This window comes from Agelaius phoeniceus, chromosome 9, assembly GCF_051311805.1.
Source record: "Agelaius phoeniceus isolate bAgePho1 chromosome 9, bAgePho1.hap1, whole genome shotgun sequence".
NCBI classification, from domain to species: domain Eukaryota; kingdom Metazoa; phylum Chordata; class Aves; order Passeriformes; family Icteridae; genus Agelaius; species Agelaius phoeniceus.
Window position 1 is genome coordinate 3,044,063 of NC_135273.1, and position 16,708 is coordinate 3,060,770.

General features: G+C 40.7%; 1 protein-coding gene across 2 annotated transcripts in view; it reads left to right on the forward strand.

The window, feature by feature from the left end:
- Positions 1-5,229, forward strand: part of ADAM12 (ADAM metallopeptidase domain 12) — a 185,053-nt gene extending 179,824 nt beyond the window's left edge. For both annotated transcript variants that reach the window (XM_077182778.1, XM_077182779.1), the window contains 2 exons: positions 2,379-2,491; positions 3,928-5,229. In XM_077182778.1, coding sequence (XP_077038893.1) covers positions 2,379-2,491; positions 3,928-3,988 — 174 coding nt within the window. In that variant the 3' untranslated portion in view covers positions 3,989-5,229. The remainder of the gene's footprint in view (positions 1-2,378; positions 2,492-3,927) is intronic.
- Positions 5,230-16,708: the final 11,479 nt, after the last annotated feature.

Genomic DNA, 16,708 nt, shown 5'->3' on the forward strand with positions numbered 1-16,708 from the left:
AAGGAGTGGAGGAAGGAATGAGGGAAGCAGGGCTGTGGTGGTACCCTGAGCTGTGCTGCAGATTCCAGCCCATCAAAGGCTCTGCAGGGCCCCACACGAGGTAACACACAAAGTTTGGATGCTCCTGTGGCACAGAAAGAACAGAATAATAATTCTGTAATCAGTCTGGGGGAGGGTGGGATTTATTTCTTCACAGAGCTTTTCCTCTGTTCCTTGGGTTGTGTGTTCCTGGTGGCATCTCCTTTCTATCAAGTGCTGCTCCATTTTGCTTTATCTCAGCCACCATTTATTCTCCAGCTCCATTTTTATCAGAGTTCCCTTTTCAATTTTTTTCTTTCATTTACCCTTTCCCAGCAGCTTGCCACCACATTACACTTCCTGTCAAAACACTTGGCTGCTTCCTCCTTAAGGATATTTTAACTTGAGGACATTTTTGAGTGGGAAATGAATGAATAAATAAATCAGGAGTTGGGACTATGTACCTATCAATACTAGTACTTGTTATGCAGAGAATTAAACAGAGGGTGGACATTACATGCAACTCTAAAATGTAGTTTGTGGCAAATTTGAGATTTACTTAAGCTCATGTATTTTCTTCCTTATCAAAATGCCTGTGGATAATCAATCTGCATTTCCTTCTTGAAAGAACAAATATTTGCCATGGAAAGTAAAAAAACAAAAGGATGCTCAAAACAAATAATGAAAAGTTGGACTTTATTCAGGAGCAATTCATGCTCTGATTGCTTGGATCACATCTTTCAAAGGATCTTTAATCGGATTATGCTTGTAAGCTCTTCTTGTTTCCTTTAACTTTACCAATGATCCTTAACTAAAAATAAGGAATAAAATTCCTTGGGAAAAGCTTGGCTATGCAGCTCCAGTGGTAAAAAGATCTGAAATGAGTTTGGGGATAAACTGGAGAGATCTGTGTGCCCTGAGCAAGCCACTTAATGTGTCCCAGCTCCCCATAACAAGGAGCACAAACAGCCAAGTTTCCCCGTTTGCAGGGACCACCCAGAGGAGCCACTGGCCCAGCCTGACAGCAGATGACTTCTGTTCTTTATTAATGGAGCCTTTAATTCCACTGAATGAAAGCACAGCAAAAAAAGATTCCACAGATGCTCCCAATCCAAACCAGACTGGGGCACTTTGGTTTTGTGGCCATCTGAATTTCCATTTTAAAGTCATGTCAAGCATTCCCACCTTTCTATAGAACTGCTTCTACAAAGTTGTGTATTGAATCTTTGCTGTTTCCATTTACCACCAAGTAAGCATTGAGTCCAGTAGAGATGCACCCTGCATTTCTAGAGCAAGGAATCAAAAGTCATAAAATCATGAAAATATAGTATTAAATCTTTGGTTTAAAATTAGAGTGCCAGTTTATTAAAAATAAGTTACTTTTTACTCATTTAAACTTATCTGGTCATAACATATCTTCAGTTTAGGTTTAGATTAGGTGCTAGGAGGAAACAGTGAGGGGGGATGAGGTGTCAGTTTTACCCAGAGTGGTGGCTGCCTCCTGGAAGTGTCCAAGGCCAGGTTGGATGGGGCTTGGAACACCCTGGTGATGCCTTAAGTTTTAGCTTTCATATTTTCCAGATCCTGTACTGCATTAGTGTACAACTCTGAACTCCAGATGAAGTGCCAGCAGCTCTCCTCACAGCTCAGGCACACAGAACAATCCTTTTCCAGCCCCAGAACCAAGGACACCGCTGCAGCTTCAGCCCCAAAAAGGGCAAATAGCAGGGAATTGAGGGAAGCAAATTTGGGAGGATGGGACTTCATAACCTGGAGCTGGGATTGGACAATTTACCCCAGTATGGAAATGGACCAGAATTTATAAAAGTGTGAAAACTCGTGACACGCCATCCATCTTGGGTCCATCCACATTAAAAATAGAATCAATACAGTCTACAGATTTTAGCAAAAATACTGCACAAAGAAACTTCGATTAAACTCCTGTCCATTCCAGGCAGATATTCTGAAAGCAACAACATTTCCACATTAACCCCAATATGGAAATGGACCAAAACTTATACAAGTGTGAAAACTCGTGACTCATTGTCCATCTTGGGTGGAGCCATGGCCAGGCTCTTGAACTGCCCAGGGAGTATCTGTGAAGGCCTTTTAATAAATACCTGCTTTATTCCTTTAAATGCTTTATTCTTTATTCCTGTTCTCAGCAGCCTCCCAGGCATCACTGGGACAGTGGGAGGTGTCCCTGCCCGTGGCAGGGGTGGCGCTGGGTGGGCTTTAAGGTCCCTCCCAGCCAGCCCAGCGTGTGAGTCCCAGTTCTATGGCCTGACATGAGCTGTGGCCGTGTGCTGGAGGGCGCGCTGTCCCCTGTGAGAACTGACAGGAGCTCGTGTTCCCTGCAGGAGCCCCCCAAGCCCAGCGCCCCTCGGAAGCCTCTCCCCGCGGACCCGCTGGGCCGAGCGCGCCAGGGCCCCGCCGGACGGCCCCGGGCTCTGCCCCACGCCAGCCCTGCCAGGTCAGTCCCCATCCTCGTGCCTTAGGAGTGCAGCTCCTGTGCTTCCCATCTGCCTGTGATCCTGTAACTCAGCAGGGTGTAACCCAAACTCCACACAGTGTCAGCTGCTGCTTCCCCAGTTTAGGCAGACACAACAATTCTCCTCCAGGCCTGGCAATCAAGGACACCTCACTGCCTCAGGGCCCACAAGTGTAAAAAAAAGTGAGTTTTGGGGGGAGAAAACTTGAGGTAAATTACTTCATTAACTGAAGCTGTAATTGGAAAATTAACCCCCAATATGCAAATGGACCAAACTTTAAAAAGTGTGAAAACCTGTGACCCATCATCCGTTTCTGGGTGTAGTCACTGGGAACTTTGTCTGCCCAAAATGTGCCTGAAGTTCCTTCAATTAATATAACCCCTTTTTATTCCCTTAATTTTCCCTTTTTCATAAAAGTATGAAAACCTGTGCCCCACCATCCATTCCTGGGTGTGGTCCCTGAGGAGCCTTGTCTGCCCAAAATGTACCTGAACGCCCTTCAATATATATTTAACCTCTTTTTATTCCCTTAGTTTTGTCTAGCCTCTGTTTTTAGGCAGTCCCAAAAAGGTATCAATCCCAACACCTGGATTTTAGCACTTCACAGCAACATGGCTAAAACAGCTCAAGGAGCTGCTGCAACAACCACTTCCAATATAATTTCCATCTCTAATTTTACTCATCATGCTGCTTCTCACTGGGAGTTCACCAGCACAGTTGCTCTGACTCCCACAGAATATGAGGATTTATAATACCTGTGAAGGCTTGACTGTAAACACCTGGCTGTATATTTACAAAACTAACCAATAAAAAATGAATTTTCTCCACAGTTCCCCCCATCTGAATTAGGCTGAGAACTGAATGCTGCTAAAATCAGCCACCAAAAAAGTGATTTCCTCATCACCTATTTCCCAAGGAAACATCAGTTGCCATCATCTGAAAATGTTACCCAAAAGATTCAAAAAGCATAGAAATTGTGCACTTCAAAAGTCTAATGGTTTGAAAAAAATAGGAAGTGGAATAACTACACCCAATGTTAGTGAGTTTAGTCAATGCTGTTTTCTTGCCCAATATTCCTCAGTTTCCTGTGAATAAAGTGAGCTCCAAGGAAGATAAAACTGGTGTCTTAAGCTACAAGAATTCTACCAGTAAAGCACTGAAGTGCTCAGAAACATTAAAAATAGAACCAATATTGTCTCCTATATTTTAGCAAAAAAATTGCACAAAGAAACTTTGATTAAACTCCTGGCTGTCCATTCTAGTCAGAAATTCTGAAAGCAACAACATTTCAAGCTGACCCCTACAGCTTTTGGAGACCACCTGGAATTACTGACATTTTTGATCAGGTACAAAATTGATGAGCACCCAAAGAAATGGAGATTAAGTAACAATATGCTGTTTTCTTTCTTTCCAACAGGCCTGCTCCCAAACATCCACCACAGGTATCCAGGTCCAGCAACACTATGGATGTGAAATGAAAATCTGACACCTTTATTTTAAAAAGTGAAGACAGAAGTTTGCACTATCTTTCAACTCCAGCTGGAGTTCATTTCTATGACAATACTTAGAACTTTTAATGTTTAAAACAGCATTATTTTTAAGAATTCTGAGCTACTGCCTTTGGTGCTGTGCTGTGCTATGGTGCTCTGTATACTTGCTCAGGTACTTGTAAATTATTAATTTATGTTGAATATTTATTACAGTGCAGTGCACTGTAGTAGATATTTTTACCATAGCTGAGTTTTCCTAAAAAGGAAACCTTTTTTTTGTAATATTTCACTGAACTTGAATAATTCTGCTCTGTTGGTCCTATGTAGATCTCTTAGTTTTGTTCTTTAAGGGGTGCTGATGCAGATCAATGAAATGTGTAAACAGCTCCATCTCAATGGTCCTTACCCAACTTCTGAGTAAATATGGCAGGGTGAAAAGACAAAATCTCTCCTGGAACTGGGTGAAATGCCCAATACCTGCACACAAGGTGTGACCTGCATGTAACCAAAGGCTCACTCTGTGTCTGCAGCTGTACTGTAATCTCAATTTTCACCTTACTGTTTGAGATCTCCCAGAAATCTCTGTGCTGAAAGGGGATGTATCCACCTGGGAGAAGTCCTCTCACTGAAGAAGTACTGTACATCACCAAGCTGTGGTGGTTTTAACCTCATTTTCCTCAAGCACAGCCTGCTCAGTCCATATTAAAGCAGATATCAGGCCTCCCTGTGCCATCTCCTTTTTGATGCTTTGGTAATTAAATTCCACCATCTCATTGTTGTCCTGATTAGACTGGCAGTGCATTATACCCAGGGCTGGGGGGAAGCCAAGGATGACAAAGAATTACATTTAAAAATCAAATTTTATATTATTTCCTTTTGCCTCACTGCTCTGCTTATCACCTGTATTTTGCATATTTACTACTGTTTTGTATTAAACTTCTACAAGGTTGCTCCAGGTTCCTTAATTCCCAAATCAAAATGTGTATTTTAATACATAGACTTGGATTATCCAAAAAATAAAAAAAAAAGTTCATCTCTGCTCTGTGATTACACCTGATCTCTTCTGTGCCTTCTCAGTAGCACTGCTGAACACAGTTTCACCTGTAAAAACAGCAATTTTTAATTATCAGCTGAAGCAGAGGGAGAAGGGACTATCACATTCAATGGTTTCCTCATTGCTTGTGGTTTTTGTTTCCTTAAGCAAAAATAAAAGCATTGATAGAAACTCAGACCTGGCTTCAGGGAGTGTCATTGTATTTCATTTTCCCAGTTATTCCCCCTCATAGCAGCACAACCTTCATGTTTATGGAGAAACTGAACAAACCAAAATAACCAAAATACACCCCAGCTCAGTTTGGTGCTCTATAGCAAAGGAAAAGCTTCACAAATGTATTTCAATCCTTAAAGCAGCAACAGGGCTTTGTGTGTGGAGAATCACAACAGAAGGTTTGGGGAACCAGAATGATGCTTTTTATGTACTTTACATATTTCTGTTTTTAAAATACTAATTTTTTTGTATCTAGAGTAGGGGGTACCTCCATTTGAAGCAGCCACATGAGCTCAGTTTGCTTTTTGAATGCTCCCATTTTATCAGATTCCTTCTGCAAATTGCTGAAAACCACAAGGTGAAACTGTGGGTAGTGAAAGGTGACATGAAATGACTAAAAAGTGTCTGTTATCAGCATCAGGAGTTCTGAATTTAACAGGAGCAGCCTAGGTAAGACTTGGCACGTGTATAAACTTAAATACAACCAGCCTAGGCGGGCTTTAAAATATAGAAATATAGAAATATCCACACAGGGCACCCAGCTGTGTCCCTGTCACTGCAAGCAGCCACCTCACCCACACCATGTGTTAAATTTCTTAACTATTCCCACTAAAACAAGCACAGGTATCCAGGGACAGGGAATTTAGTCCTACAGTTAAGAAGAACATATTATCTACCAGACTTACCATCTAAGACATGGCTAAACTTTGAGATTTCTAGATGTCTGGGGAAAAAAAACCCAATTCTCTGTCTGAAACACAGGTAACAAAATCCAAAGATCCTGTAAAAATTGATACCATTACTTGACACCAATAAAATTTCTTACTGAATAGTACAGGGTGATTTTTTTCACAGCAAAACGTGGGTGAAATGTAGGCAACAGCCATAAAATGTAAAATCCTTCCAGTCAGCAATTTGCAAATTTTATATTTTTTTTATATTTCTTTTATTTATATTTTTTATATTTATTTTATTACTTATATTTCACAGAACTCACAGAATGACTAGGTTGGAAGAGATCTTTAAGATCATCGAGTCCATCCCATGCCCTAACACCTCAACTAAACCAATATATTTATATTTATATTTATATTTATATTATCAGCTGCAAAATTCTACAGGCAGAAAAGGACCTGTAGCTTGGGTGGAACGGGACAAGAAACAACACCTGACAACAAGAGGTGACACCAAATAATCCATCAAATCCTTCTTTTCTTTTAGGGACTTTTATCAGTAGTAGCTGGTTTGAGGTGCCTTCCCACCTAATTAGTGCCTTCATGATTAGAAATGCAGATGGCATGGAAAATTCCACTGTGGAGAGCAGGTGAATGGTTTTACATCTGTAAGCAAATAAATTCCTGTGGGATACAGCAGGGTGTGAAATCCAAGGTGTGCTCCTTGCACCAGCCCTGGCATAATAAATTCAGTCCTGTCATCATAAATTCCTCCACCTCCCTGCTCAGCAAATCACCTTTTCTAAATCACCTTTAATAATTAAAGGTTAATAATGTCTAAATCACCTTTAATAATTAAGGTTACACCAACCTTTAAATCCTCAGTGTTTTATGGGTCTCAGTTTGTCTTGGTGGGAGAGATTTTTTGGGGCTGATTCTTCCTTTCTGTCCTGTCCCACACCCCTGGAATGCTGCCACAGCCAGGCTCCCTTTCCAGAGGGAAGGCAGGAACAGAGTGTGCTCTCCCTAAAGCTGCCTTTATGCTAATCAATAGAACAGAAAGTACAAAACACCAAAGAAAATTAATAAATAGGCAGTAAACAAAAGGAAAATTGCATATTTACCATCTTTCTCCCCATCAAGTCCCTTGGGTTTAGTATTCCCAGATTGTTTGTAAATGCTAGCAATTATCAGGGTAGCAAGATTTATCTCCTTTTAATTTCATGGAATATTTTAAAAGCCTTTTCAGAAGCTCAGAGTATAAAGAGATAACAGAGCTTCCCCCTTTGCTTCAATTCTGGTTTCTTCTGATCATTTGAGTATGCAATATTCTCTTTTATTAACTTCCAATCATATAACAGCAGTTTCCAATTTAACTGTAAATTGCCATGTAACAGTAAACAAATTCTTTCTTTATCTCACTTTGCAAAACATCATTTTCTGAACTCAGGAAGGCTGAAACTCGTTCTGCACAGGGACCATCCTTCCACAGAACGAGACCACACAGAAACATTCCCCACAAATTACAGACAGCTGCCCTTTTCACACAACACTTACAAGAGAAATTAAAAACCTGGAGCACATTGAACACTTAGAACTCTTGGGATTCAGTTCATTCAGGAATTAATATACAACATTATCATCATCATCATCATGACAAAAGATACTTTTCATTTCCATGACCCTCTTTTACTTTTTTAACCAGTGTACAAGACCACGTGTATCTGTAGAGGTGAGCAGTACATGTTTCTGCTTTATTTCAGACCTCAATTCTTACATATTTAAATTCATTGCTTTTAATGCACTTAGGAACAACTGGGGAAGGGTCTGGAGCACCAGGAGGGGCTGAGGGAGCTGGGCAGGGGCTCAGCCTGGAGAAAAGGGGCTCAGGGGGGACCCTGTGGCTCTGCACAGCTCCTGGCAGGAGGGGACAGGGACAGGAGGAGAGGAAATGACCTCAAGCTGCAGCAGAGAATGTTTAGATCGGATATTGGGAAGAAATTCTTCCCTTAAAGAAGGAGGGTAGGAGAGAAGAGCATCTTCCTGCCTGTGTGTTCCCACTGCTGCAAGAACCCACAGCAAAAATTAAAAGTTCTATCCACCAGATTGCCTTTTGTATGTGCCATATCTTAGATTATGCTGGATTTGCAGGAAAGGACTGAATTTTTTCTAATTTTTTAAAGCAATTGAATTTTGCATTTCTCAGTGGTTTACTCTGCAATCTTGATGTTACTTGATATAAAGACCTCTAAACCTACTTTTTAAACCCCCAAACCATAACTTTCAGGAACCAATCTGAAAAGACCTCAGATCATTTATATACTTAGCATATATCACTTGCTTTTATTTAGCAAATATACCAGATTATTTTACTGTTAAAACTTTAAATTACTACTTAATTCTAAAAACCAAAAACTAAAATATATCAACATATATTTTCTACAAAGATTCATTAATTTGCCTAATTTTCTGTAAGAATTTTAGACAAACCTTAACAATCTGAACATATTTTTCACTTCTAGAGCTGAAGCTAAATTTGTTGCACAAGCAGCTCATGATTTGAAGTAAAGAAGCATCTCCTTGGAAAATTTAAAGATGGGTATTAACAAGGTTGGGTAAGAAATGCTATTTTTTTGTTTACTAAGGAGACAGTCATGAAAGAAAAGAGGTCTTGAAGAAGAAAAGGAAGCAGTAGAGAAGAAAAAAAAAAATCAGTATTTAATTTCCAGCAGTTTTGTAATATCCTCAGGGGAATGCCAAAAAGTATCTTGTTTATTTGAATTTCTTGCTTTACATCTAACTCTGTGCAAGAGGGTTCTGTAAGGATTCAGTGTCTGTAAATCCCATGGATGCACTTAAATGCAGGAGGAGATGCTGAAGAGGAGGCTGAGCTCCAAAATTTACAGTGCCAAGGACCCAGAAATCCGAATAATACAGGTGAAACAGGCAAGTTACAGCATTTGGGGCCAAATATTCATTTTTTCACTGTCTTGGTAGGAAAAATCAAAGTTATCTGAGGCCTCATCTCCAGACTGGGGAACAGCAGTTTTTCTCTTTGTTTTTCCTTCTTGACTTCTAGCAAATTGTCCAAGCTCCAAACAAACAAAAATCACAACAAATCCAGAAGGAAATATGTTTTAAAAATAAACTCAGAGGCAGAAAACCTCTATATAGGGATTATTTATACCTACCTGTGAAAACTTCCAGTCTTTTGTAATACTGAAAGGTAAAGAGAAAAGGAAAAAAAAAACCAAAAACAGAACCAATAAAGTCTGGGTAACTCCTCCTGCAGCCCCACGTGGAAAAATCACCCTAAATCCTGTTTGAAAGGTGCAATCTCCATCCTACACCCATCTAATCCAGGCTGTTGCTGCCTGGAATTAAACTATCAAGTCAGGTTTTAACAAAGCATCAAGGACCAAAGTGCTTGAATGCCCACACAAGGATGCCAAGCAGAGCCCTGACACTGCTAGAGAACCCATTAATTGCATTTCAGCACTAAGTAAAGCCCAGTAACATGGAAACTGCAACAAGTAGATGGTTTGGGAGAATTTTTAGGCAGTCTGCACAAGATATACATATTTAAATTAAAATATAGGTCAGGGACAGCTGAGAAAATTCATCAAACTCCTTGTTTATCACGAGCACAATTTTGGAGTGCATTAGGAATGTATGAAAATTTATTCATTCAATGAATACATTCATTTTGTAGAATTTTTTTCCCTAAAAATGTGGTTTGGGCACATTTTGGATTATCCTTTCCTCTCCAGTTACATTCAAGCTATTACCTGTAATTACTAACCAAAAGAACAGCTCTGAAGACAGAAAATTGTGTGGATTTAAGACAGCAGGGAGATTTTATAGAATTCCAACATTCAGTAAGGATTCAGTAAGGCATAACAACTACAAGGCAACGGCTTTAATGTCATTTTTATGTTTTAAACTTTCTGGAGATGAAATTTCCAGTGTCAAGCAGGGCTGTCCTTCCCCACAGCCAGAGGGGAAAGTGCCTGGGCTCAGAGGTCTCTGTTTTAGCACTAACCCCAGAGCACTGCCTGCCCCTAAAAAAGCACATTTCCTATTCAGTTCCCTTCAAGAAACTCTCTGAAACCTTTGCCCTTCCACATCCAGCAAATCCTCTCTTCACATTTCCCCTCTTTATCACTTTGGGGTTGTTTTCCTGCCTTTCCTTCCTTCTTTTTGTCACATCCCCTTTGTGCTCCTGTGTTGTTGTGGCTCTCCCAGCCAGCTTTATCTAAATCTCAAACCTAAAGGTGTTTACAAAGGAAGATTTTATAAAAACCTCTCCAATCTTTTGGAGAAGTTGGAATTTTTTTTTTCTTTATTTTCTCCCCCTTTTTTTGTTGGTTTCTGTGATGAAGCTTTGCAATCTCAGATGAACACTATAAATCTCCAGGGGCACCACCATAAATAACAGCAAAGACAATTAAATGGATTGATTGGAATAGATGAATCACACTGTCAGGATGTTCCCAGTTTGGATTTCTCTTCTCCTACAGCTTTGATTTTTCTCCACTATTGAAATAACCTGAGATTTTCTCCATTCTGTGAGGTGGCACCACCTCAGCACTCACTGGTTACATCTCCCCACTCCTAAAGTTTCCCAGGGCTGTGACAATGCCCTTTTTTTGTGGGTGGTTTTTCCAACAGGAGGTCTGTTTGCTGCTGGAATTTTAACCTTATTCACTTCTCCTTTCACCACTTCAGCTAATGCTGACAATTCCCCAAAAACTACAATTGCAAAGCCAGTTCACAGCTGCTGCCCCTGGACTTTGCTGTGCATAAACCCAGGCAGGAGCACAGGAACAGCAGCCAGGACAGCTGGACATGAGTGCACCCATCCCACTTGATAAAGGTCTCTAAAGCCCCAGAGGTTTGGAATTCTCAGCTGGAAGAAGAGTCTGGGAGATCTTGGCCATCATTTGCCATGGCCAAGGACCTCTGGTGTTTAATGGGCTAAAATGTCTCATTGTCTGCTTTATTCTCAATATTTACCTGCCATGCCTGGTGCAGGGGGACCAGACTTGGCAAAGTCAGGAGGGTTTCAAATGTTCCAGGTTGTTCAAAAGGCTTGAGTTAATAATAACTAGGGTTTGTAAAGACAAATTGAGATTTAAGAACAAGAGCTCTTAATTTCATCTCAGTCCCTTTATTCAAATAAAGTCACAGGACTCTTCTGTCTTCTTCTAGCACTTGTGGATTTTCCTGACACACTCTGGAAAGAAGATGAAAAAATTCAAGAGAAAAGGCTCTCAGCCTTTTCTGAGACTGCTGAACAGAAATTTTTTCAAATTTCACCTCTCAGGATGTGTTTCCCTCCAGCAAAGCCTCCCAGAGAACTGCAGGTCCCAGTAAATAACTTTGCAGGTTTTTCTCCTCTCAATCCATAAGCATGGACAGCAGGCTGTAGTGTACAGCAATGCACACACATTAAATAATAAAAAATTATATCATTTCAAACACTTCAGCCATGGAATTCCTGGAGTAACAAACACCCAGCAGAATTAATTTATGAAGACAGAAACTCTGGAACCTCCTGATGGCTGGGACAGCAATGCCCACTAAGTGAGAATAATTGAGCTCCATCCTGCTCCCCAGAGCTGATCCTTTGCTACCAAAGCTCCATTCCATGGTTTTCATCCTCCTTCCCTCTTCCAAAGCTGCATTTCTCCCTTCCCTAAGGGGAACCAGTTCACCATAAGCCCAGGCTGATGTTGGGAGCAGAGGGACACAGAATTCCATCACTACTCACAAAACCCCAACCAGGCAGCACTGGGAACAGGGGATCTGTCAGGGGAGAGGAGAAACCACCCTCAGTTCCATAAAATAAATTCAAAACTAAATTCTATCCCACAAGCTTTAAGTGATACTTTAAGTCCCATACTGCTGTTCACATTATCCTGACCATCTTCAAGAAAAACAGAAAAACTTCAGCTTATCCAACATGCCCAGCCCTCTCTGGCCCCTTGCACTCCTGCAGGAGCCTCCATCAAGCTGATTTTTATTTTTTTTTTTAATCTCAGCCTGTTTTACAGGTCATCAATTACATTTCTCCATGCTTCAGGTGCTCCCCTCTTCTCAATTGGGATAACATTACATCCATCAATTCTTATCTCTGAATCTTCAGCTTCTCATTCAGCCACCCAGCAGTCTTGATCAGAGCTTATCAGCTGCAACCCTGATGCTTTAATTGCACCATCCATTTGCTAATATTTACTCAGCCATTACTAAATATCTCCAATTTTGTTTGCTAACACACATCCCTGCCTGGTGTGAAACCAAATCTAGGCAATCATGCCTATCTCCTGTTTCATGGTAACCTGCAAATAGAACTGAATGTTGTGGTTGGATTAAAAATGTGGGTTATAAGCAAGGAAGGTTCCCTATTATATCCTGCATCAACTCCTAATTTTCTGACACCCTGCTCCCTATGAAGGAAAGGTAAAGGGAGAAGGTCTAATTACAAAACCACTACCATGGAATCTTCACTGCCCTAAAGACTTAGAGATTATTCCAGTTATTGCTATAATATCAGCAGGGTTTTATCCACTGCTCTGTCTTCCAGCCAGAATTACACAATTCTCCACTTTTCTGAACCCATTGCCATCATTCTTTTGGGCAAATGAGTTTCCATTAAGCAAGAGCCCGAAGGACTCAGGAATGTATCAGGGCAGAATTAACATGAGGATAAAAATTACCTGCTCACTTTTGGGACAATGCTGCCTTCTCTGCAAACTGTAGAGATAAAACTCTTCCATTTCAGCATCATCAAGCACCAGGCAAGAGCAGGACCTTGTCCTCCACCTGCAGCCCTGAAAAGTTGTGTGACCTCCCAGATCTTTGCCTTCTCAGAAAGCACCTGGTGAGCTCAGGTACTTAATCATCTCCAGGTGACCAGCAAAAATAGCCAACATCATCATTAAAAGTGGAGAAGAAAAGGAAATTAACGTGCTACAAAATCAGGACATTATTATCAGTATTTAATAAAAAAATCAATTAAATGTGTTCAATGCCACATCAAATTCTGAGCAAGAATGTGCCTGTGGTAACCCAGCTCTAACATGGGAGACATCTGAAAATGCCTGACCTCTTGGAGACAAGGAATAACACCATAAATATATTTCAAACCCTTGATGCACTCCTAAGAGCTCTCTGAAAGCTCTGCCTCACGTCAGAGGAGGGTAAGAGGCAGACAGGCACAGAAACACTGAGAAATCCACATCCAAATTCCAATCCTCCTGCTGCCTTCACTATCCATTAGCCCATAGAAAGGGTGTCATTACACCCATCTTTTACTCCAAATATTGTTTTTCCTCTCAATTAGCTCCCAATTCCTGAATTGCTGAATTCCCAATTCCCACTCTGGCACAAGGGTGTGACCTTTATGTTTCCAGACATCAGCTGGAAATTACTGAAATCTAAAGGACCTGGACTTACATCTCTGTTCCAAAACAGACAGTGTGTGGCTCTGAAAATATGTTTCTCTCCCTTTGGGTAAATCCTTAAAGCACCTTTTTTTTTACTTAAAATCCAAAGGTAATTCAGATGATTTCATTCTGCAGAGATTTGTGTTGTGCCATTCTCACCCTTCCTCCCTTTTGTTGAATCCTGTCTTCAGATGCTCCATGCCCACCAATGGTTCCTGGCTGATCCCCTTCCTCATTTAGTAAAACCCCTCTGGTTCTCCAAACCTTAACTAGAAATGGGAAATAAAAAAGATACAAGGATTTGGTAATTAATAAATCAAACAAAATAAAAATAGTGGGAGAGAACCCTGTAATATGTTAGCCCTCCACCTAAAGAAATGGCTCATAAGGATAATTCTTTTAGTTCTTTCTCAAATGAAAAGAATTAAAAGATCAGCTCACTGTGCTGCTTTTCAGCTGACATCCTGTGTCAGTGTGATTCTCCTGTCCCTCAGGGTGGCACCACAGCATCTGTCACATCATATTGCATTTTACATCTTTTATATATAGTTATATACATATCTATCACAGAATCCCAGGATGGTTGGGGTTTGAAGGGACATTAAAGATCATCTAGTTCCAACCCTCTGCCATAGCCAGGGACACCTTCTATCAGCATCTTAAAATTTATGAATGCAGGACTTAAAAAATCTTCCCAATTATCAAGTCCAGCCTCCTGCTGTTGCAACCAACCATATTATTTTATGCCTTTCAAAAAGTTAGCACAGAGAGTCCTCAGTGTAATGAGAATTTTGCCCCTGCTAGCTGGATAGCTATCCAAAAATCTCCCTGTGCTGTGTAGAAGACCTGTTTGTACTGAGGCAGTTCCCTTTTTTTTTTTTGGTTCTCTGCTTTACAGTCAGACCCAAATCTGAGAGGTGATTAATTATCTGTATTTATCTCTCAGAGGTTACAATTAACAAAACTGTAGGAGTGTCTCAATTAATGAGTCTTCAATGCAATGCTTGGCCAAATAACACTCAATCACATCAAAACCAAGTTCCAGCTCTGTTTGTTTTTCACTTCTAAATGAGAAATAATTTCTATTTATCACAGTGCTTTTCCAAACACTGGGATGTGTTTGATCCCACCAGCAAGCACAACAACCCCCAGGGAAATGTGGCAGTGACACTCTGGTTAAACTCACATTCAAACCTTGCTGTCATGGAAATAACAAAGTATGATGTCATTCAAAACACATTTTACTGCCTTACCCCATCACTGAGGTAATAATACAATACCACATCAATACATTTACTAAATGTGGAGTAAAAATGTAAATGAAGCAAATTCAGCTCAAAGCAGGGTTTCAAACCCTGGCTCCTTGGTTGCAAATTTCTACTCTGACAGAGATGAAAACATGACACAAAACTTGGGTTTTTTCAAGCAAAGGCAGACAAACATAACATCCATTACTTCAAGAAATGCAGAAGAAATCCCACACATTTTGAGACAATATAGACATAGCAAATGTCCACCAGTGACCCCAGAGGTTCTTGGAATACATTCAGCAGTTCCACAAGGATGGACAGGCCATGAACTAAGCAGGACACACCATTCCCTTCTGCACAAATCACCAAATTTCCAGGCAGGACAGCAGAGCTGTGTGTGGGGCTCCAAACTGCCCAGGACAAGCAGCACTGGTTACCAAAATGCTGGGAAAATCAGCAGAAGGCATTTGATAAACACGTGGATGCTCCAAGGGGAAGAACTACTGAAATTGTGTGGCTGTCCCAGCACGCAGGACAAAATTCCAACAGCTCCAGCTTGGAGAAATAACTTCTGAGGATGACCAGAGCCTGAGAAAGAAAAAGCCAAGAGAGTTAAGGAAAATGTTCAGTGGGAATTCAGGTGTTCAGCAGGGATTGCTGGAGGCCAACAACAATTTGATCCCATTCCCCCTTCCTGAGCAGCCCCGGGGCTGGATGGGTGTCAGACAATGCCGCAATCAGCACACGAGGCTTTTCATGGACTCACAGCCCCGGGAAAAGCCGCTGCTGAATCCCAAAAGAAACCTTTGTGCTGAGGTTCTGGGACTCCTGCGCTGCCCTGGCTGAGCCCCTTTAACCCCCAGGACGGAGGCTTGGTGACAGCCTAGAAATTAAAGGCATAATTACCCACTAGAGAATAAAGTGGCATTATTGGGATGGTCTGCAGAAAAGTCCTTAAGTTCTGAAAAGGAAAAGCAGTGCCTAATGCAGGTTGATTTAATTCAGAGCCACTTTTCCTTCAGCATTGTGCTTCAAGCAGAGCTGCTGCACACCGAACTCACCTGCCAGAGCTACTTAACTGCAGCTCTTTAATCCTTCAGGAAAAGGGACTTTAAACCTGACCCCACCAAACAGAGGCTGGCATTTGACTACAGTTTGGATTTTCAGTGAAAATGGCACAATTCCAGCTCCAAGGGGAGATAATCAGTAGGATGCAGAGCAGAGTGTACAGTGAGGTACAGTGAATCTTTGCTTTTGAATACAGAGAAATGGGCTTTCTTCACAAAATTCACATGAAGGGGAGAGGTCTGACACTGGAAAGTGCCTGCTGATTACCTGGCAGTTAAGGGAAGTCTCAAAGAGTTTGGCTCAGGACAGACTGGTTTAAATAAAGATAATAATTCTGTTTGATTTCTTTCTTTGCAAATCTAAGAATACATGCGTGGATTAGTGAAAGGAAAAAAAATATCATTATTGGGTAGAGCCAAGTCCCTCCAGACCTTCAGAAGGACAAAAAGAACACCCAAAGACAAAGTCTCCTCTCTTTAGATAAGTTTCTGTGGCCTTTCTATATCACATAAAAAATTCTCAATATACCTGTCCTTCCCACTTCCTGTATTCTCTCCCTTTTAGCTCGCTATGGATGCCTGCAGAGTGAGTTTTATCTAGAATTTGCAAACACAACAGCTAAGCCTGATATAAAAGAAGATACACTGATAATTGAATTTTGGAAGCACAATAGCATCTCATTGATGGTATTTTAACGTTGTAATAGCAATTATAATGTAAATGAAATTTACAGAACATCGTGTAACACCATTATTAAAACATTTAAACAACATAATAAAGCTATTTAGCATTTCTAAATCTGTTCTTTCAGACCAGAACATTTTCTTACCCTCCTTGAATTATGTTTAAAAAAATGCCTCTGCATTGTAACAGCCAATGGAATTGTTCTCCATTCATTGCTTCTCCTATGGTAAGCAAAGCACAAAGTATTTTTTTCCAAAAAAATAGTTGGAACATTCATTTTAGTTACACAGCATTAAACCAGTGCTGTAGAAGATTAA